A 23,706-nucleotide genomic window follows, 5' to 3' on the forward strand; every position below is an offset into this window, starting at 1 on the left:
CAACTTTAATGTATATTCGTAGTGGAAAATCATTCTTTCAAGAAACAAAATGTAACACAATAGTAGCTTCATGTTAATAAGAGCAGGAAATCTAGACACTGAAAGTATGTTTCAGAAAAAGATAGATATTCACATTAGACTGCACTGACATCAAGGTTGAAAGAGAAGTATCATAGCAAATGCAAACTACAGTTACTCTGCCGAAGAGCACAAACAAAATTAAACTCCATGTACAACTTGAGATCTTTGCTTATACAAACACCCATGATAATTTTCATGAATAGAAAGAAAGATAAGTATAGTCATTTACCTCACTGCAGTGCCAGAGTGCTGGGCTAATCACCCAGATACATTTCCACACATGCATTCAAATGTTTTCCATCACTTTGGAGAATGGGAAAACGTTTTCTCACTCTTAGCCAAAGTGGTCTTCAACCAAAGCCACCAATTTCTTCAAATAGTCTTCATCAAGAAACAACTCATACATAAAAGTATGGACATACCACCATTAACAGCAAAACTAAAAAGTTAAGATGTAGAAAGCTACATCCTTTTGAGAAAGTGAATGCAATGCTGATGTTACTGTCTCAGGCAGAATGTTTGTCATGTGTAATTTATGTAGACTCTGCATGGAACAATCCTTTTTACTAGTTATACCTGCTACTGTAAAATTATTATAAATATAGCACTTAAAAAACTTGTCTGCATATAGATTTTTTGAATGCAGATTTTTTTCAATTCAGATATGTTTAAAATATGTAAAAAAATATTACATTTTTATCTAGGGGGATATGATATGTCTGTGTTCATAAAAAAGAAAAATCAAATAAAAATAAACTATATGGAAATAATTTCATTTTTCAAAATTCTGTAGTACTAACTTATAGGATTGCTTCACCTGTGTGGGGCGGTTAGTAGGTGTGCTTATAAGAGGTGCAGGACCCATAGCTGAAGCTGCAGTCAGACTTCGTTCCCTTTCATCCTGGTAAATTCTGTCTCTTTCTGCTTCTGGTAGCTGCAGGAAGTTCTGCATTGCCCGAAGGTTCACCAGCAATGACTGAGAGGCAGTCTTCGGGTCCTCTTCTTTTCGAAGAATTTCTGACAGCAAACCCTATGCACAAGCAAACACAAATAATAACCTCTGTGTCGCTCTCCACAGAATGTGCTGTGCATAGTCACTGTTAATCTGTCTCTTTTCATTTCCTCTAGGTATAGAAAATGAACAGTCAATAGCTTTAATTTTGTGCAGGAATATATTACCCACTATTTAGGAGGTTCAGAAGAAAGCCTCAGTTGTAGCATCTTGCTTTACTTACAGTATAAATTCAGCCTGCCTAACTGATACATTTTCTTCTTCTAGCTTAATGTGGAATATAATCTTCACAGTTTGTCAACTGTGAGATTTTCAGAACAATACAATGTTAGATTTCCTCTTCTTCTAACACGGGCTAGAAAAAGGTTAAAACAAAAACAGAAAACTATCAGTAAATCAACACTTTCTACTGTGCTAGGGCACACTTTGCAAAGTAAGTATTTAGAAGAAGCTCTAGCTATGTTTGTAACAGATGTTATTTTAGGGGCTGTCAGTTAATTAGCATCAATTGTCAGTATTGCCCTGATTATTCCAATTATATATAATTGTTATTTCACATAAATATTTCTTAAATGGGACTCGGCATTGGTAATATTTACTGAATGTTTCAAAATGAGACAGACAAGAGTCGTTAGTCCAATGCAAAAATATACAACTGTTCAGAAACTCAAGAGGAACAGTTTAAGTACCCCTTAGGCTTAAACATATGTTACATTTTGTATCAGCTTGAACTTCTGAAGCAGTTTCAAGAACAACATTACATTAATGGACAAAGTCCTTAGAGCACTATGTACCTTGTATCATAATTGGCTAAAGTAAACAACAAGACAAATATACACCATTTTGTCATTAACTTAAGAGCTGATGACTGCAAGCAGCAGAGGGGGTAGCTTGTGGACAGTGTAACTTCTCTTCATATTATGCAAGGCTCTACCTTTCACAGATACCCATAAAATGTGTATTTGTATATTAACGATATTTGTATATTAATACAGTCTTGAAAATGGTCCAGGTTAATGGCATACATATTTTCACCATATGAATTGCAGAGAGTTCTTTTTCTTTTACCAGAAAAAGTACTCATTTGCCGTCACTAATTCAAGTAACTGGGTGTACTTTGGAAAACGTCATAAAAAAGATCAGTATTTTATAACGTGAGCCACAACAAATGAAAGCAGTCGGGTGTAACTATATTTTATGGTGAACAAAACAAAATATTGCCAGAGTCATTTCTGTCTGCTTCTGAAAGACGTATATGGCATGTGCAGTGATGATGGCATACTACAAGCTAAATCATATTGCCTTTCTGCTGCTAATGTGCGTTCGTGTTTGATGTTACTTTTCTACACAGTTAGGCCTGATGGTCTCTGCAATGGCACAGACTGCATGGACTTAGTAAACTATTGATTCACAGTCCTTACAAATCTACCACTCTTTTCTGAAGCATTTGTTTTCTTTAGCAGTGCTATACAAGTGGTACATGATGGCTTGCAAATATTTTTCCCCTTTGGAAGGGGTAATAACTAGTTTTATTTACTGGCTGCCAAGCTCAGTTCTTTTTTGGAAGCCAGTTTACAAGTCATTACAAGTCAGATTCATTAGTAAGTTGCAAAAAACGTATAATAAACATTATCATTGCTTTCAAACACTAATTATGAATTCTTTAAAACAGCAGATAAATTAAAGTGTCTGCCAATCTGCAGAACAAACATTGTCTGTCTGGCCTCCACTTTGTCTCCTCGTTCAATGTAATCTCTGATTCAAAACTGATTTTTATCAGCTTTACAGAACATCAAAGGTCTTTCAAAGAAATGTGGTTTGCTGCAACCTCACACAAATATGCAGAGCATATTTAGATACTATCTTTCTCTCTTGCAGTAAACTAAAGTCACATGTCTTGACAGTGGTGGTGGTCTACAACCAAGCTCCACCCACCAGTCTGGATTCCTGCCAGGTGAATTACAGCACAGACATTTATTTGTCTCACCTGGTAGAGGGTTGTCATGACAATATTTTAGCATATTCACACCATTCGTGCAACAATGATTAATATCTTGGAAATCCTTCTTATAATTCATTAGTGCTATAATTAACTATAATAGATCCATATGTGTAATTCTGTTTTTTACTATGCAAGGCTTAGGGGATGAAGAGATAATTTTCTTTTTGTAACTAGGATGCAAATAAACAATTATACATTACTTTAAAAATGAATTTCAAAGGTACGCTGTACAAGAAGAAAAAATGGACAGTTTAACTGTATGCAGATGTCTAAGTAATACAGCATATGAAAATATGCCACAAAACAAAAATATGCTCATATTCAGAGAATCTAGAAAATTTCCTTTTGAATGTTTTCATGACTAGATTAATTTACAATACAATATTTATGTTTACATCTAGAGCTATACTGTCCATTACTATAACATACACTAAAGCCTGGTCACTGAGAAATATGTTTAAGGTATATGCTAAATCAACTGTTTTATATATAATATAAAATAGTGAGTACCTCCAAAAGAAAACAGGTGGTCATGGACCTTAACATTCCCAGTTCAGGTCAAAGAACTACAAGTAAGTGTCCTGTAACTGTATGTTTAGTTTCTTTTTTAGTTACTTGACTAAAATTGAAATGTAGCTACTTTTTTCATTTTATAGTAATATATTAATTATTATGAAAACTGGGCTGGATATTATTCTACCACAAGATACAGCTTCTAGAATATCAAGCATTCAAAATGTAATTCTATTAAATTTGACAAAGGCTGGGATTCGTAGACAAGCACTGTGCTGTAAAAAGACTGTAGCAATGGCTGAAAACTAATGAAATATGTATTACTGCCAGTATAGTGCCAAGATACCAAGCAAATGACTGCAAACGAAATTGGAATGAATTCATTATAAGGAAGGGTAGCACTTAGTACTGTGGACAGATGGGCACATGACCAACATGGCAGATGTCATTGTCAGGGCAGGCAAGCTTGGCATAGTTCAAGTGTGCCCATATATACAATGAAGTGTTGCACAGCTGCAACTACAGATTTCTGTGCTTGTCCTCTGAAAGCTAACTGCCAACACACTTCATCTCTGAAATGGGGAGAAAAGAAATAAAGAAAAAGGTTAATATAGAAAACAGATGAACACACACAAGGTTAACCACACGTATGACAGGTGTGTGGAATGTGGAGGAAAGACCTTTTTTGTGGGATACAGAGCCCCATTTTCAACATATGAAGAAGGGTTATGTGGTAGGGAAAGAAGAATGGTTGGGATAGACAGACTGAATGGAAAGCAGCAGGGGCAGTCAGAATTCACCATAACAGCAGATGTCCAACTGATCACTGTTGAACAGTGTTAAGCTCTGAGATATCCTGCCAGGGATATCCATACAACCATCCAGTACCACCAAAGTCTGTGTGTCTTACCCTAATACTGTATGGGTGATGTATGACCTCAGCTTACTGGTGGCAAAGGTACAAAAAGAATGTACGGACATAAAACTCTTCTTTCTCGACCCAGACAAGCAGCTGAAGCAGAAGTAGCGGCAATTATGTACAGATGTACAAGTCAAAAAAAGTGAAAACATATAAGAACCCACCTTGGCCAAACTAAACAGAAAGAAAAAGAAAGTGGGGGAGGGAGGGATGCACTACTGCAAAACTGATCAGTCAGACACCTGTTATGGTAACTTCTTACACAACTGTAGCATGTCCTTCCATGAAAACTGCTGCAATACTAAAAAACCAATAGGAGATGTCAAAAGATGTCTAAGAAGATAGGGAGTAGGAACATTTAACAGGGTCATGGTCCAAAACCTAACAAAAGTCAGTGTGCAAACCCTACTATGTTCTTAGCAAAAAATATTAGTCTTGTGAAAGTGTGAACAGAAGATCAAGTAGCTGCTTCAAGAATAGATTTGGAATTTAAACCTTTGAAGAAGGCTCTGATAAAACAGCAGCTCTAATGGAATGGACTTTAACTGGAGCCAGAAGATGCTTACTATGGAAAGAGTAATAAAGAGAGAGAGCCATGGAAAGCCAATAAGAAATAGTTTGTTAGGAATAGAAGCAACAATTTTTTTTGCCCTGGAAAAAGACAAAATATTGATCAGACTTCCTGACAGACTTGGTTTTGTTTACATAAAACCTGAGCTGCCTATGGGCATCCAAAGGATACAGGAGCCTTTCCCCTGAATTCTGAGGGGAAGCAGAAAAGTAGGCAAATTCATGGTCTGATTCGAGGATAGCACATTAATCATTTCTGGCATAAAAGAATGATTACTAAAGAGTATAAAACACAATCCTTAAGAAAGATGAAGAAAAAAGTGAAATAGCCATTAAGGCTTACAACACACACAGCAGAAGTCAAAGCCACTAACAGCATAGTTTTCCGAGGCAGCAGGCAGCCCTTCTTGGTGTTCTGATATGAAAGACACCTTTCAAAAACTGTTTAATTTCAAATTGACAAGATGGTGGTAGATTACATGAGAGATGAGCAGAAATGGCAGACAGATGAGCTTTAACAGAAAAAAATGCCAGCCCAGCATTCAGTTCACACACACACACAAAAAAAAAAACAGACTAACAGGAATGTCCATCTGATGAGGGTCCTGATTCTGTGTTTGGCACCCAGAGAGAAAAACTCTTCCATTGGAGACATTAGATTTTCTAGTATTTGATTTTTAGCCTCTTCTACAACCTTATACAAGTCCTCTGAAAGCTGCTGCTAAAATGGAATTAAAGCCATCACCCAAACAGTCATACTCAGTCTGCATATTTGGATAAATTAAGGAGCCTTTGTTCTGCAAAAGCAAGTCCATCCTGTGAGGTAATTTGTGATGACTGCCTCTGGCTAGATAAAATAGAAGGAGGAACCAATGCTACCTGGGCAAATAGAGAGTCACTAACAAGATTTTTGGTTTGTCCTTCTTGATCTCCAGAAGGACTTTGAAATCAAAAGAATTGGAAGTAAAGCATAAAGGAACTCACTTTTCCAGGAAATGGTCATGGTGTCTGTTCTCCACGTATGAGGTCATGGTAGTCTTGAACAAAACAATATGAACTGTCTGTTGTGTATGGTGATAAAAAGATCTATCAATGGAATACTCTATCAATGGACAATGTCCAGAAAGACATCTCTGTTTAACATCCACTTGTCAGAATCTGCTCTAAAGGTCTTCTACTATGCTTCTAAAGGTCTTCTACTGTGCTTCTCACTGAAGATATATACATGTCCAGGAGAAAAAGTTTGTGCTGAGTCTCAACTTCCCAACCTTCCAAAGCCAGACTGCAAAGGCGCTAAGACTTGGTGCCCCCTTCTTGTTATATCTCATAAAATGCAGTTGCTCAAGTAATCTTACCATGACAGCAGATGTTCAAATGATCACATCTGCAGTAGCCTTAGCAATATGGGTTATATCCTGCCAAAGATATAACAGCTGCCCAGCTTCCAAAGCTTCAGGGCACCTTTCACATGCCCAAACTGTCAAGCAACTCAAGCTGAGCTGACAAAAAAGACAAGTTTGGATGCAGAACCCTTCAGAACTTTCTTGCTAACATACGGGGAGGCTGAGCCCTGAAACGACTACGCTAGGAAGAAGAAAAAAATAAATGTCCACTCCCTTGCATAAAAAAGCACACCAGAAAACAATGTGTGTGTGCGTGTGGGGGGGCTACTGAAGTAGTGATCATTCGAACAGCTACTGCTACAGTAAGTTTATTCACATAACTATGTCATCATATTGATCACTGTTGCAGTTGTTAACTATATGGGTACATTACCTTACCTTACTACATTTGGTAGGGGGAAGAAGAGTCCAGGAGCCCCTGGGGAATGGTTAAGGTAAAGACTTGATCTTGACCTAGAAAAGAAATCAAGTTGACCTACAAAAGAAATCAAGCTTATAGTGCTTTGTAAAAGTATGTACAGAGAACAAGGTTGCAGCTTCACGAATACTTCTTGACTCAAACCCGTTTCAAAAGACCCTTGTAGAGTGGGCTTTGACCCTGCCTGGAATAGTTTTGTCATGGTGAGCTGAACAAAAGGTAAAAGCCTTAGACAAGCATTTAGTACTGGTCCTTTTGACACAGGTTGCTCTTTCTTCTTCTTCTTCTTACCTTCACAGGAAATGAACAACTGATCCGAAGATCTGAAAGATTTAGTTCTGTAAAGATAGTGCCCAAGTTGTCTCCGGACTTCCAAGATATGGAGCATCATTTCTCCCTCATTTTTAAATTCAGGAAAGAGAATGGGAAAATGAATAGTTTGTCTGAAAGTAAACACAGATACCACTTAAGGCATAAAAGGATTAGTTCTCAAAGAAACCCTGTCCCTATGTAAAATGAGATGGGGTTGACTCACCACAAAACCTTGCAACCTATGACTTTCTAGGAGGCCTTCTTGTTTCCATTAGTACCTGCTACACTTATATTAAAACATATGCCTAAAAGGAATTAAGACACTATCATCCAAGCAGTCAGCTGAAGTTGAGTGATGATGGGTTGCATCAAACACCCCTGTTCCTGTGAAGAGATCCAGTCTGTGAAGATGCTTGTGGTAGTTGTCCCAGGCCATTTCCAAAAGAAGGGAGAACTATGGTTGCCTGGGCCAGAAGAGAGTCACCACAATGATCTTGAATTCCTTCTGAATCTTCATAAATACCCTGGACATTAGTGGACAGGATGGAAAAGAGATCAGGAACATTCCAGACCAAAGAAAAGAAAAGGCATCTGTCTTCCAGACTTTCTTCCATGCAGTCCTAGAACAGAATCTTGCCAGCTGATTGTTCTGAGACGAGGTGAAGATGTCTACTTGAGGAACTCCCCAGAGATGGATTAAATCTTGGAAGACCACCTGATATAGTTTCTATTTGTGAGGATCTGCTCTGGTTCTGCTTAGCTTGTCTGCCACACAACTTTGCTCTGCGTTAAGGTAGGATGCATGTAAAGTGAGACTGTGCTGTGAAGCTTATCACTTAAATGTGGTAATGCCTGTAACCACTTTAAGAGGTCCCAGTGCCTTGATCAGGGCAAGTACCTCTTTGCTATTTATGTTTGCATCTGTCTTTGGTGTCTCACACCCCTACACTTTTATCCCTCCTGAAACTGCTCCCCAAGCAAAGTCTGAGGCGTCTATGGTGACTGACTGCTTTGCAACCGGTAGGGAGAAAGGGAGACCTGGCTTTAAGGATATCTGTTGTCTCCACCAAATGATTTTTCTTCTGACCAACCCCAGCACTGGGATTTGAAAAGATATAGGGTGTTGGAGCTGGTTATTTTCTTGTGAATTTTTGCTCTCATAAAAATGAACTGTTTGGTTATTTTTGCCTGCAGCCTTTGACTATGGGGATTCCCTTTGTTGTTTTGACATCAAAGGAATACAATCCTGTGTGAAGCAGTCAAGAATGAATTTTGAATGTTCTCTTGGAATACTAGTATGTGTAAGAGATCCCTCAACCAAGAGTGAGATTCCTGAAACTTTGATAAAACTTTGCAAAATCAAGTAAGTTGTCTAAATATGGAAAAATGTGGATACCCTGTAGTCTGCAATGAGCTATAACTGGAGCTATACACTTTGTGAGCAATCATGGTCCAGTAGATGTGGTAGACAACTGACACTGTAATCCAGGCACACAAAACCTTAAGAAATGACTGATGTCTGTATAAATAGGGATGTGATGATAAACATCTTTCAAGTCTAGTGTTACCAGGAAACCTGAAAGAGGAAAAAGAAGTAAAAGGGTTTCAAAATTACATCATTTTGAACGTTGGCACTATCACAAACATGTTTAGGAAAGAAAGATCACCAATCATTTTCTTTCGTTCTTGCCAAATTCCGGTAATAATGGCGACACAGGTAAAAAAAATGCACTCTCCAAAGCTAAGAATACAGCATCCATGGGACCAGACGACATCCCAGGCTGTGTACTACATGAACTACAAAATGAACTGGCACCTCACCCAAGTGTCATGTTTAATCATAGCCTTACCTCAGGCTTCATGCCCACTGAGTGGCGGACAGCTACAGTTATCCCACTCCACAAGGGGGTTCCACCGCCCCATCAGTCTGACGAGCCTGATCTGCAAGGCCATGGAACATATTATCATGGAACTTATAAACAAAGACATTGGCAACCTACAACCACTGGACCCCACACAGTTTGGGTTTGTGAAGGGCCGATCTTGTCTCCTGAACCTAATTGGCTTCTTCGAATCAGTCTCCAGAGACGTGGACAAGGGTAAGGTGGTCCACACAGCCTATCTGGACCTCACCATGGCCTTCGACACCATCCCCCACTCTGGAATCAAAGATAAACTTACTAAGCTGGGCATTATTCCCTATGTCACTCGATGGGTTGCCAACTGGCTTACTGACAGAACCCACACTGTAAAAGTAGGTGACTCCAAATCCACCTCTAGACAAGTGACAAGTGGAGTAACTCAGGGTTCAGTCCTGGGATCACTCTTGTTTGGCATCTATTTCTCTGAAGTACAGGCCAACACTAAGGGACTCTGGCTATTACTGAATCCCCAAATCATGTGGATATTCTACATAAGGTCCTTACCGAAATAGATGCTTGGTGCCAGAGCCATGGGCTCAAGCTCAATGCCAAGAAATGTATAGTTATCCCCTTTGGGAAAAAACATGTACCTGTGAATTACCACATAGGTGGCAGTACATTAAACACCGAAAGTGTGATAAGAGACTTAGGGACACAGGTGGACAGTGGTCACATCTTCGATAACCACATCGCCACAACAGTCAGGAAATTCTTCTATGCGGCACACCTCATCACTAAGGGCTTTTCATGCAGAAAAAAGGAGGTCACTGTTCCACTGTACTCATCCATCATTAGACCCATTATAGAATACAATGCCCCGTTTGGTATGTACCTCTCAAAACATCTGCAACAACTGTAAAGGCCGCAGAAATACCTTACTAAAAGAATCACAGGCCTAAAGCAGATGCCCTATGCGGACCGTCTAAAAAAACTCCACCTATACTCTGTCGCATATCGTCTACTCAGAGGTGATCTCTGCTTAACATACAAGGCCATGTCAAACCCAGAGCTGTTGGACATGCTACACTTAAAGAAATCCCAATCCCTCAGAGACACACGCTCCAGAGATCTAAACTTTGACATCGCAATGAATAAAACATGCTGGAGGGATAGGTTCCTGACCCAGAGACTCCAAAGACTCTGGAATAGACTGCCCATACATGTCAAGCAGAGCGCCTCTTTGGCCCTCTTCAAAAGGAACCTTGATGGTCGGAAGGGAGACAGGAAATTTACCCCGGGGATCATGCCAGTTGCCCTGCTAGGGAAGGGCCAGGTCCAGGTCCAGGGAAGTAAATACTGTGGGAATAAATAGCCAGGGAATTGTTATGGCTAGGCTTGTAAAGGCCCTAGGGCCGATAGCCTAGTACCAACCTATAAACCTATAACTGGTTTTATTGCTCCTTAGAATGGCAAGTGATGAAGAACCAGAGTGTGATTTGATCTGAAGGATAAAGAATGACTCCCTTATATATCCTTGATGAATAATTTTTGGAACCCATATGTCAATCTACTGCCAAAGAAGGAAAAGGACATTTAAACTTTGTGGAAAAAAAAGGGGGCCACGTTAGGAGGGGGTCACAAGGTCTTGAATAGCTATTTGAACTTATTTGACTGTCTTTGGTTTGGGGAGGTTCAACACTTCTTTTTGGAAGTCCCTTACCATCTTATTCTTAAACGTCTAACTTAACTGTAATTTTTTTGAGATTGATTATTCGGCTTTTTGCCAAACTGGATGAAGAGATAGAAAATTCCTTGGAAAATTTGGAAAAGTAAGGATGAAAATCTTAGATTCCTTGGATCAGCTTGTCCCTTTCGTCACACTTTTTGATTACCTCTGCAGCAGAGGACCCAAACACCAAATCTCTATCCAAGGGTCAATTTAAAATCTAATTTTTACCCTCATCTGGGAGGTTCTGAGAATACAGCTGCACAACACTCCTCAAAACAGTACCAGTGGCTATAGTCCTGGAAAAAGCATCAACATACACACACTTTAAAAATGACTAGTGACCTGTGCAATAGAAGAGACTAAGTTAAAAAACAATTTTAACATTCCTCATACTTTCACAATTAGTCAGAAAAAATTTTATCATATTAGCCTAACGATTCCAAATTCTCAAAATCAAAGTTGCAGAAGTATGCACTTTTTTCCCATACTTTCCTTCCTTATCAGAAAGAGTAGGATTGGAAATGACTAGGTGCTTAGCAACAGTGGGATCAACTAGTGTGACACTGCTCAGTCATGTTAGGATAGTGTACAAATGTTTAAAAGACAAAATAACTTTATACATTCTATCTGCCTTTTTAGGGACAGCTGGCTGACTACAAAGAAAACTGCAGGCAGCAATACAGACATCCTCTAAAACAGACGGAACAGGTTCCTAGGATGATACTAGGCTATTGGCTCGGAAGCCCTAAGAATTTCACCCATGTTCCCACAAAGTCAACAACTGTTTCCCCTGTCCAGCGGGGACACAGACAGGATCCCAGGGGTTTATTTTCTGTTTCCCATTCAGTCCAGATTCCTCTTAAAGAGGGCTAGTGAGGTACTCTACTTGACATGGAGAGGGAGTCTATTCCACAGATGGGGAGTCTTTGGGACAAAAATCTATCCCTTTAACAAGTTCTATTAATGTCATAGACTATGTTGAGACCTTGCGTGCAGGTTGCGTGAGTGGAGTTTGACTTAAGGATATGCAGCAACTCCATCAAGGCTGGGTCTGAGATATCCCTGCATGCCAGGCACAGGTCACCTCTGAGCAGTCTTTACGAGACTGATTAGAGGGACAGGGCTTTTAGCCTATCTGTGTAGGATAGGTGTTTGAGACCCTGAATTTTCCTGGTCAGGAACCTCTGTGGTCTCCCAGCTGCTGCATATACTCGGCAAGGTACATGCCGAAAGGGGCATTGTATTCGATAATGGGTCTGATAAGGGAGAAGTACAAGGATGTTATGACCTCCTTGTTCCTGGATGAAATACCCTTACTTATGAGGTGGGCCAAGTAGAAAGCCTTCAGTACAGCGGAGTCAATGTGTTGGTCAAAAATCAGGTTGCTATCAACCTGGGTGCCCAAGTCCCTCATGACTGATTGTGTGCTTAGTACATTGTTATTAATGTGATAATTAGTGGGGATGCCATTTCCCCAAAGGGGATAATGATGCGTTTCTTGGCATTCAGTTTGAGGCTGCTTTTGGCACCAGTCATTAGTTTGGGTAAGGCCCTCTTGGAGGATGTTCACATCTCTAAGAGAATTTAAGATGGTGCCCAGCTTGTAGTCATCTGAAAACATGGTCAGCCACAGACCACTGGTTTTGGCTTGCACCTCAGAAAAGTATATCCCAAACCGTAGAAGCCCCAACCAGTTAGCTACACATCTGGTATCATATGGGTTGATGCCTAGTTGAGAGAGTTTATCTATTATGCCTGAGTGGGGAATAGTGTCGAAGGCTTTGGCTAGGTCAGGGTAGGCGGTGTGCACAGTCTTCCCCTCGTCCATGGCTTTGGTGACTGTTTCAAAGAAGTCGACCAAGTTTAACAAGCATGATCTCCCTTTGACAAAACCAAACTGTGTGGAGTCATGCGTTTGGAGATTACCAATGTCCTTGTTTATAAGGTCCATGATGATGTGTTCCATGGTATTGCAGATCATATTCGTTAGGCTGATGGGCCTATAACTGCCTGGGTCAGTGAACACGTAGAGGGATGACAGTGGCTGTCCTCCATTCGGCTGGGATGAAGCCGGTGCTCAGGCTTTGATTGAATAGGGTGCCTAATGGTGCTGAGAGTTCTTGCCCGAGTTCATGTAGGATGCAGCCAGGGATGTTGCTGGGTCCCATGGAGGCTATATTTTTTGTCTTTGAGAGGGCATTAAAGATCTGCTCACTGGTGATGAGGGGAGGGGGACAGGTGCTGGGGATACCCTGGTTTACTGATGGGGGGGGACAGGGGGTGAAGTTTTCACTGAACCTGTCTGCTAGCAGGTTGGCTACATCTGTGGCATTTATGTATGTAGTGTTCTTGACCACCAGTTTACAGCAGATTTGGGTGTTACCTTTGAGATTGCGGACGTATGTGAAGAAGGCCTTCTGATTGTCCTTTGTGGATGTGACCAATTTGGACTTGAAGTTAGCCTTACAGGATTTTATCAGTGACCTTATTTGCTTGTTCAGACAAAGGAGAAATTGCTTTCAACTTGGCACCTGCTCCTTCTTGGTCCTGGACAGCAATTTTTCCCTTTTATTATAGAGTTTGTTTATTGCTGCTGTCCACCAGACAGGTTTGCTCTTCCTTGAGGAATATGATTTGATTATGTCAGGTACTGCTGAGTCCATGCAGCTATATAGGTGTTCATATAATTTTTAGGTGTAGGCTTGGACTTTAGTGCTAGTTCCAGCTGAAGGGACAGTGGTTGTGAAGCTGCTTATACCTGCTCTCAGGAGGTAGGGGAGTCAGGGGAGATGGTAACTTTGAAAGTGATTGTCTTATGGTGGGATCTTACCAAGGAGGATGATGCTGTAGGGGTGCTGCAGTGGCTACTACTGTTAGTTAGTACCAGGTCTGGGATATTTTCACCTCTTGTGGGGATGTCGACCAGCTGATCCAATGCATTGGCATTGATGAAGTTGAGGAATCTCTGGGCATTCATGTCTGGGTTATGGTTGGACAGTTAATGTCACCCAGGATCAGGGTACAGGGTTGAATCTTGATGGATTCAAGTAAGTCGAGATAAGTGGAGTGGGTGTGCTGAGTCATGGTTGGGGGTCTGTAGCTAGCTATGATTTGATTAAATGTTTTGTCAACAGTTAACTGCACTTGGGAGTGTCTCCTGTGTGTCATACTGTTTGACCAGCCTGGAGGTGTGTACGTCCTTGAAAAATATTGAAACTCCACCTCCATTTGGGGTCTGAAAGTATGGTAGGATGAGTAACTTAGTAAGGCTGGAGTGCCCTCCACAGCTATGAACCAGGTTTCAGTGACTGCACAAATTACAGCATCTTCCAGGACAAGGAATGCTTGCAATGAGTGGAGTTGCATGTTAAGACTCCTAGTGTTTAGCAGCATCACCTTTAGATTTCGTTTAGAAGAATTTTTCACATAGGTAATTTTGTCCTCATGACCTTGCCTAAAAAAGGCACCATGGGAGAGGCAAGAGCCTTTGTCAGAAGCCTGAAGCCCAGGGGAAACAGATGAAGGCCATCTCTGGCAAAGTGTCGTGGTCTGTCAAGCATGTCCTCCCAGGCTGTCAGGTACTAGATCCCCTTGGAATGACCCCAGATACTAAGCCAATTGTTAAAGTCAGTCATTTTCTGTTTGTATTGAGGCATCATTCTGGGTGACAGTAGGATACTGCTTAAGGCTAGGGACATACCTGCCTGCGACACATTCACCAAGCTCAATATCATGTATCTCTTCATACAGTCCAGAGAGGTACATCTCAAGTCATTCACATCAACATGGACTATGACAGAGTCACAACAGTACCTGTTGTTAAGAGACTTGAGTGCATGCGTGATATGGTGGACTCTAGCACCTGACAAGCAACTTACCATTCACATCAACATGGACTATGACAGAGTCACAACAGTACCTGTTGTTAAGAGACTTGAGTGCATGCATGATATGGTGGACTCTAGCACCTGACAAGCAACTTACCATTCACATCAACATGGACTATGACAGAGTCACAACAGTACCTGTTGTTAAGAGACTTGAGTGCATGCGTGATATGGTGGACTCTAGCACCTGACAAGCAACTTACCATGACTTTCTCCTTGTCTAGCCTGGTGAGGGGCATAGCTGTGTGTCTCATGATACAGAGTCTCCTACGACTAGTGCATTGGGTTTGTGGCTGGGCCTTAGAGACTGAGACACAGGTGTGTATATTATGTGTGGTGTTTGATGCTGTGGGTTGTGATGCATGTGTGTTTTTGCCTCAGAGGTCTCTCTTGTTTAGGTATATTTTTGTTGAGAACCTCTGCAGATGTGGGAGTGTGTTGCACAGATGTGGGTGGTGTTAGAGGTGTGGTGTTTGAGCAGACAGCTTCCTCAGTGCCAGACGTACTGGCTTGTGATTGAGACAGCAAGGATTATAGGTTCTTAATGTAATTGCATCTCTCACACATTGTGTTCCTAGGTGGTAGCAGTAAAGGGTTGTCAGTGTACATGAGGCAGTTGCTACACTGTCTCAGGATGCCCATATCAACCAAATTTGTAGGAGAAACCATAAGCAATTATTCGTCCATGGTCATCAGAATCTGTGGAAGAGAGGTCAGGGATAGTAGAGTGGGTACTATCTGAGGAGAGTACCTACAGGTGTGAGTACGATTGGATAAAATCAATACAGTAGCTGCAAGGCAGGGTCTCGTTTACACAGGAGTGATGGTAAGGGAAGAAATGCTGCTGAGATACCTCGCAAAGGGTTAAAACAGCACAGATGTGGTGCGAGACGCGAAAGCTGCACAAACGCTGGGTTTAAGTATCACAAAAACAATGGAATTGACCAATCAACCCTTGCCCCTGAGCTCTATGCTAAACACCTTATGCCAGACCAGTTCCAACCAATTCACTTATACTCACTAACGGCAGGTAGGTCCCAGCCAACACAAGATTGTGCAGAATAGGAGGAATGGGTGTAGGATCTGGAATAACCTTCTGCAGCAACTCATAGTATTTTCTGAGGTACTGAGAAAACTAGGTGTTCTCCCACCGAAAACACCAGCACATTCTAGCAATAGTCTCACAGAAAGAGAAACCCTCACAGGGAGGATCAAAAACTGAGAGGTCTCCTATAAGCCTGAATCAGAAATATGAGGAAAAAATGTATTCCTCCCTGCATCTTCTTGATCAGATTAAGAATCCTGAATCTTTTCAGGAAAAAGGTATTCTTTCTTTTACCAGTAACTACTTTACAAGAAGGATCAACTACCTGAATTAAACCACAAGCCAGACCCATTAAACTACTTGTATGCAAAGAAATTCAAAGAAGAGTAAATGCATGCTTAGTTTTCTGTTTTGTTTTGACTGGAAAAATGGGGTCAACCATGTTAGTAATGGCAGCAGCTTCCTGGTTTACTTAGTATAGGCTCAGTGCTCAGGCTTAGAAGGGCCAGATTATAAATAATCATAAATATACATCACCCCAAACTCTCGATTATCCATGACTGGTCTTATTCTCATTTTTATTTACATTTGGGTTTCCTCTGATTTTTTAAATTTACTTGGTCACACTGTCACTAGCATACATGTGGCAGGTTTTTCCAAAAGTAATGACTTGTTATTGTATTTTTTAACATGGATTCAGCTGTTGTCAACATTTATTGAAAGCAGCAGTTTTATATTTTAAAACTATTTTAGTGAAATGTTAACAATCTTTTTTTAAGACATACTTCGGTTTTTAAAACACATCAATTGTAAATTATTTAATAGAATTTATTCAGTTACGGTTATGTATGTTTTTGTCTTTTGAACACATTTATGTTTTTTAGTTTCTGGCTCGCTAAGGGTTAAACACAAAAGAAGATAGGAAACATCAATTTGTAGTTGACGACTAATCAACCCACACTATTTAAACATACTGGTGTAACTAGTTTAGTGTTTTGACTTGATAAAGCCTGGAATATGCCAGGTGAAAGCGCTTGTCTCACTGTTCTGTTTGGAATTTATTTTTTGAAAGTGTGTGAATAAACTGTTCCAATTTCGCTGGTGGATTATTGCTTCAGTTGGTGGTTTTTGACTTCCACATTAATGGCAGCAGCTTCCCCAGAGATGTCACATAATTCTAACACAACAGGGAATCCTTCTCTGTTCCCTTTCACAGGACAAGTAAGAAAGAGTTACTCTGCCTTGTCCGCTGAGAGACCTCTACAGCCAGAGAGAAAGTTGCTAACCCTTGGTCTACAGTAGCTGTAGGTGCTATACCACTGAGATCCGGATTAAAGATAGTGATCTGAGGTACAACAAATGGCCACAGCAGTCATCCACCTGTGGCTGAGGCAAACTGCTACCCTGCTGTGATGGCAAAGGTTGTTTACTTAATTTTTATTTTCTGTGGCTGGAAGAAGAATTGACTGTGGGACCTGTAGACTCTTCCATGGTCAAGCTGAAAATGGTGCCTCTTTACCAGTGAAGATGAGCAGTAAATGGTGCTAAACACTGCCAGCCTATGAACGTCACTTTTTTCACAGAAAAATACAGCTCCACAAAAGTAAAATGAACACAATTTCTTTGCAGAAAAAAAAGTTACGTATGCACCATAATCTACCACGTGTGTTGTCTATTTTCATTGTTCCTCAACTGTTGGGTTCAGAGCTGCCCCTCGGATCTGACTTGGCCTCTTCTTCCAGCTTGTGGAACACAAACTCTTGAGCTCCTCCCTTTTCCATAATGCTCTAGTCACTTAACATACCTCAGATCTTGTTTGCTGCCCCTTAAACCTGCAAGCATTAGGAAATGATAAAACAACAGAACCTAGAACTCAAACAAAGGAACAGTAATTCTCCTAGCATCTTTTGATCCTTCCAAAAGTCAAACAAGGAGGGGGTTGGAGGGAGGGATGTTGAGGGAGGGATGTTGAGGAAGAATGAAAATGGACAACACAGATGGAAAAAGTACATAACTTCTTTATCTGATGTTATCATTTTCACTCATTTCTCAACTGTTGGGATACAGTCCCCAGTTACCTATTTCCCAGAAGGACTTCAAAGATGGATATTTCTGAGCACCACTGAGTCAAAGGCTGCTCTTTCCCTAGAGACCAGATCCAATCTTTCCCTAGAGACCAGATCCAATTTGTAATGAGCAATAAAGGTATGAGGATTAGCCCAAGTTGTGGGCTGCACAAATATCATCCAATGAAGATTTGGATAAGAATGCAGAAGAAGTTGCCATAGACCTGGTGGAATGGGGTTTTGGTAAAGACAAGGCTAATGTTTCATAAACAAAGGTAATACAATCATTTAATCACTTGGCTATAGTCACTTTAGAAACTGGTTTGCCTAATTTTGATTCCTAAAAGAGAAATAATTGTCTCAATTTCCTCAAATTTTTGGTTCTATGTAGATAAAACCATAATTGCTTGTGAATGTCCAAAAGGCGTAACATATATTCTCCTTTGGCAACTAAAAACACTGTTCAACTCCAACACAGCACAGGATCACGCAAAAAACTAAATACGTTAAAAAAAATTTTAATGAATAACATGAGCGCTTTTGCATTGTGATCAATGCTTTTTCAGACATCAATAAAAAACAACAGAACTCAACATTTAAAATCAACAGCTGAACTAATCAGAAGTTGCAGTCAGAATGAATAAACGAGTACATTAATTAATAATTAACTTCTGCATATAACAACAAGCCAGTCACGCTACACTTGCAACTAAAACAATGTGAAAGATAAAAACTTACAAGGAATACACAATGAAATGTTATAACATCCTAAACTCTAGCAGCTGAGAAAACACAATTACTGCTTACCCTGAGTTACTGGCAAACTGGCAGAAGATCAACATAGAAATGAGTTTTGATTACATGAAACTTCTAAAAGATTTTTTTAAACCTAAACAGATCTTGATTACTGAAGTGAGTAATAAAAGACAAACTGTTGAACAGTTTTCCTTTTGTTGTAGCGATGAATGGTTTAGAGAATGTATTGAACAACCTATGTTTGTTTGAGAGAATGTTATAAATACAGATACAACATAAAGTGGAAAGAGACATGGATGATTTTAGAATGGGGAATGTTTTTTTTGTGACCGTATGAAAGAAGAGGGGTACTGCATAATAATACAATCCAAAAATATAAACCCCATTGTGTTGATTTGTCAGGATAAATGTGATACGAGTTATCCAGCAGTTGACTCTAAATGTGACCACGAAGAGTATCAAGATTTCTGCAGATGCTGAAAAGTGTTTGGACAACACTAGTGATGTTATAACTACTGTACATAATGATACTGATGTGAGACCTAAAGTTGAGAGTGTACATTTACTTATGGACAAACAGGATCTTCCTACACTTCCTCTACCTATCAGGGACTACTCAAAAATTGACAGAAGAGCAGAGGAAGGAAATAGAGGACATCTTTGAAAGACTGCAGTCAAACATCTGCAATAAAGAAATTTTGCAAACAAAAACAAACAACTTGTTATTTAATTTATCAAAGTTATGTATTAACTGAAGAACAGCTCACTGTGCTGCCTAAATAACTTTCTTTCATTCCAGCAACACCTAGCAATTTCTGTGATACCGTTATGGACATTAGGTTGTTCTGCAGGAACATTATGCTGAGGTCCACCTATCCAGCTGATCATATCAATAGAAACATCTTTAAGAGACCTAGCACATTAACCCTGATGCTGAACCCATCAGTTGAAGCATTCTTGAAATCATGTGAATATGACCTTTTCAATTTATATAACAATGAGTCTGGAAGACACAAGAAGTTCTACAATTTATCAAGAAGTCAAAGAAGAGCTTTGAAGCAACTTCAGACTAACAAAGACCTTGTAATTTGCCCCGCTGACAAAGGTGGTGCAATAGTGGTCTTAGATAAAGATGAGTGTATTAAGAAAATGTGTGTTATGCTATTGAATCTTAACATCTATGCTGTTATCCACTCGGACTGTGTTAAACACGCTATACATAGGGTGCAGGACGATCTCTGGGATTACCTTCTTAGCAGGTATATCACCAAAGATCTATGTGATTAGTTACTGGTTGAAACTCCTGTGATATCAGTAATAAAGGGGCTTCCTAAGATACATAAGACACTGGTTGATCCTCTGCTTAGACCGACAGTTTAAGGATGGCTCATAGAACCTATTTCTATCTATGTGGAGAATAAACTGAAACCTGTGATAGAGAAGACTGATAGCATTCTACGTGACCCACGTGATTTTCTGAAATCTTTATATAGTCACATTGAGAAGCAGTCTTTGCCTGATGCATTTGTTTTGTAACACTGGATGTCTGCTCTCTTTTTACATCTATTCCTAATTTCACTGGTATCGAGTACATGAAGGAATATCTCGGTCCACGCTCAGAATATTCACTCCATCAGATCAATTTATTATGTATGCTTATAGAATTGATACTGGAGAACATATCTTCATGTTTAATGGTGTATCATATGCACAAAAAAGGGAGTAGCCATGGGTACTCCATGTGCCAACTCCATTGCCAACCTTGTGATGGCACACTGGGAAATAGAGCATGCTTGGAATCATGTATCATTCAAGAAACATCTGTTTTATTACAAATGATTAGTGGATGAGGTATTTTTTTATTATGGACAAGCCTTTTTGAGCTTTACTATGCAGACCTCAGTTGATCAAATCAACTTTTTGGAGGTCAACCTTACTAGAATTAATGGATGAATATGTACTGGAATTTACAGGAAACCATGTTGGAGAAACAATTATTTGGAGAGGACAAGCATGCATCCCACGTATGTGTTCAAGAATGTTGTAAAAGGTCAAGCTTTACGCCTGTAGCGTCTTACCAATGATGATAACACACTTGAAACATCTTCTAGGCGGTTAATGAGTGAATTTAAACATAGAGGCTACTCGAACAAGGAATGTGAACATGGCTTTAAAATCATAACAGAAGAGAGAAGGTATGGGGGGGGAACCTTACTTTCCTAATGAAGTTACCCTTCAGAACGTCCAAGAGTAAAGCACACAGGGAAATGAGTGTAAGTTGGTACTCCCTTTTACCTCTGATAACAATGACATTCTGAATATTATCAATAAGAATTGACATATTTTAACAGCTGATACAGACATCAACCCAACTGCAAGTCTGAGACTAAGGATCACGTATAAAAACTATAGATCCCTGAGAACGAGACTTTATTATTCACAGATGTCACTAAAACACACAAATATTATAAGTAGAAGTGGGATGGTTGGCTGTGGACATTGTAATATGTGCTCATATATGGCTAATAAGGAAATACACATCCACCCAACTACTGAGAGACCGTATAAATTTAATTTTTATGCAAATTGTTTGACCAGTGATCTAGTATATTTGGCTCCAGGTTTTATGTTGGTAAGACCAACAGGACTCTGACAGAGAGAGTTAAGGAACATGTTTATAAGATCAAGAGATGTGAAGCATATATTGCAACTGCTAAACATGTTTTACAAGCAGGACTACAGTATAGTTTTGAATTTTATGCCCTGCAGATCGTGGGAAAGAGCCTTAGATTGGGTGACAACATTAATAAGCCAGAGAAGACAGAGCAAAAATGGATCATCATATTACAAGTGGACACATTTTATGACCTCAATAATGCTGCCTCCTTGAAACCCTTTTTAAAGGCTAGGCCCCTTGTTCATAAACAATGATTTGTTTTGTGTGTGTACTAGTCATTAGATCCATTACGTTAGTATATACATAAATGTTTTCCACATTTTATTACATATATTTTTATGATATTATTTTATATACTTTTTCATCATTATCCTTTTTTTCTCCATGTAGTTATACTCTGTGTTCTTGCACATAGCTATGTATCTTAGAATTCTTACTGTATCAATGTAAGTTCTGGACCATTATTATTTTAAAACCTTTGACCTTTTTTCCTTACAGTCACATTGTCATACAAGGTTGGCTGCTTTATGGCTTATGCATTGTACTTTACTTTGATCGCCTTATCATGGATAGATGCATAGACCAACTGCTTGGATGTGTATAGCAAGTAAGTGCACATTATGAAACAAGTTGATTTCAAAACCTTCAGTATGTAGGTCATAGATTATTATGTTAAGATCTGCGTGTTGTCTTGGGTACTAGAGTTTACGATGTTATAACATTTCATTATGTATTCCTTGTAAGTTTTTTTTTTTTTTTTTTTTTTTTTTTTTTTTTTAAGTACAGCGAGACTGGCTTGTCATTATATGCGGAATTTAATTATTAATTAATGTACTAACGTTCTTCTGACAACATCTTCTATTTGGTTCAGCTGTTGCTTTTGAATGTTGAGTTCTGTTGTTTTTATTGATGTCTGAAGAAGTGTTGGTCACAACACAAAAGCTCTCACATTATTCATTAAAATATTTTTGTTTTTAACGTATTTTAGTTTTTTCGTGATCTTGGGCTGTGTTGGAGTTGAGCAGTGTTTTTAGTTGCCATTTTTTTACTGTGTACTTGCTCAACTGCTTTATTCTGATGGTACATGGTGGATTTCTTTTATTTAAATATATTCTCCTTTATTTGAACAATTTGAAAAGAAGACTAGAAGGTTAGCGGTTTGCTTAATATTGGATTCTGACACCACCTTAAGAAGAAAGGAAGGAAGGATTGGTCCATAGGAAGGATTGGTCCATAAGGATAACCTATCCTTATGAAAAATCAAATAAGGAGGTCTGGATGACATGGCCTGCAATTCTGATGCTCTTCTAGCCAAGGTAATGGCCACTAAAAAGAGTTTTCCAGGTCAAGAATTTTAGTTCAAACACAGCTGATGGTTCAAATGGGGATTGTGCTAAAGATTATAAAACAATGTTCAAATAACAAGGAGGAGTGAGATCTTTTAATGGGATTCTAAGTAGAAAAGTTCCCCTTAGAAAGGCTTTACAAAAGTTTGAAGGATGATAAAGATGACTTGTTTACTCCTAAATGAAAATTGGAAATGCCTGCTAGTTGTACTTCTACAGCAGAAGAGCTAGCACCTTCATTGAAAACTGTAGCTAAAAATTCAAGAACTTCAGGAACCAGTGTCAAAAGGGATCTACATATTTTTGCTGCACACAAATGCCAAATATTTTTCATTAACTTCTGTAAATTTTCCCAAGTGGTGGCTTTGTGGGAGGATGAGAGAACATGCTGGAGGGATAGATTCCTGTCCCAGAGACTTCCCATACTCTGGAGCAAACTACCTATCTATAGCAAACAAAGCTCCTCATTAGCACTCTTCAAGAAAAATCTTGATGATTGGATGGGAGACAGGAAATTCACCCTGGGGATCACTTCTGTGGCTCTGCTCAACAAAGGCACAGGAAAATAATTTTCTTGGGTGGCGAAACCCAGGGTAAATTTTTGGCTAGGCTTATATAGGCCCTAGGGCCAATAGCCTAGTACCTACCTATGAACTTATGTGGAGTTTGGCCAGAGAGAGCACAGGAATGGTGGAGGCCATGAACCCCAGAGCTCCCAGAAATTCCGTGGCTATTATAGAGGCCAGAGGAAGAAGAGTTTGAAAAGGAAATGAGTGTCAAGACCTTGAGAGTAGGCAGGGATGCCAGCACAGAGGCGCAGTCTGCATTCTGCACAACAGACAAACATGGTCCTGAGAAGGAGTCAGAAAATAGTTTTTGAAGGTTATTGTGAACCCCAGGCTTTGCAGAAAGGAAATGGCAAAATTAAGATTTTACAATGAGATCTCTAGAGTGGATGTCTGAAACAGGACGTCATCCAAGCAGGAAAGACTTGGATCCCCAGAAGAAAATGGACCACTAAGTTGCCAGTGTTCACTGAAGAATACTTGCCAACGGTACCAGGATGATTGCCGCTGACATGGATCTCAAAGCTTGAAGATCAGTTGAG

General features: G+C 39.6%; 1 protein-coding gene across 7 annotated transcripts in view; it reads right to left on the reverse strand.

Annotated features, from left to right (window-relative positions):
- SATB1 (SATB homeobox 1) overlaps positions 1-23,706 on the reverse strand; it is a 1,726,940-nt gene that overhangs the window by 410,411 nt on the left and 1,292,823 nt on the right. For 6 of the 7 annotated variants that reach the window (XM_044066968.1, XM_044066966.1, XM_044066967.1 and 3 more), the window contains one exon: positions 899-1,111. The exons of the other annotated variant lie outside the window; for it this stretch is intronic. In XM_044066968.1, coding sequence (XP_043922903.1) covers positions 899-1,111 — 213 coding nt within the window. The remainder of the gene's footprint in view (positions 1-898; positions 1,112-23,706) is intronic. 7 annotated transcript variants of the gene reach the window in all.

The sequence above is a fragment of the Protopterus annectens genome, chromosome 3.part1, assembly GCF_019279795.1.
Source record: "Protopterus annectens isolate FY-2018-M chromosome 3.part1, PAN1.0, whole genome shotgun sequence".
NCBI classification, from domain to species: Eukaryota; Metazoa; Chordata; order Ceratodontiformes; family Protopteridae; genus Protopterus; species Protopterus annectens.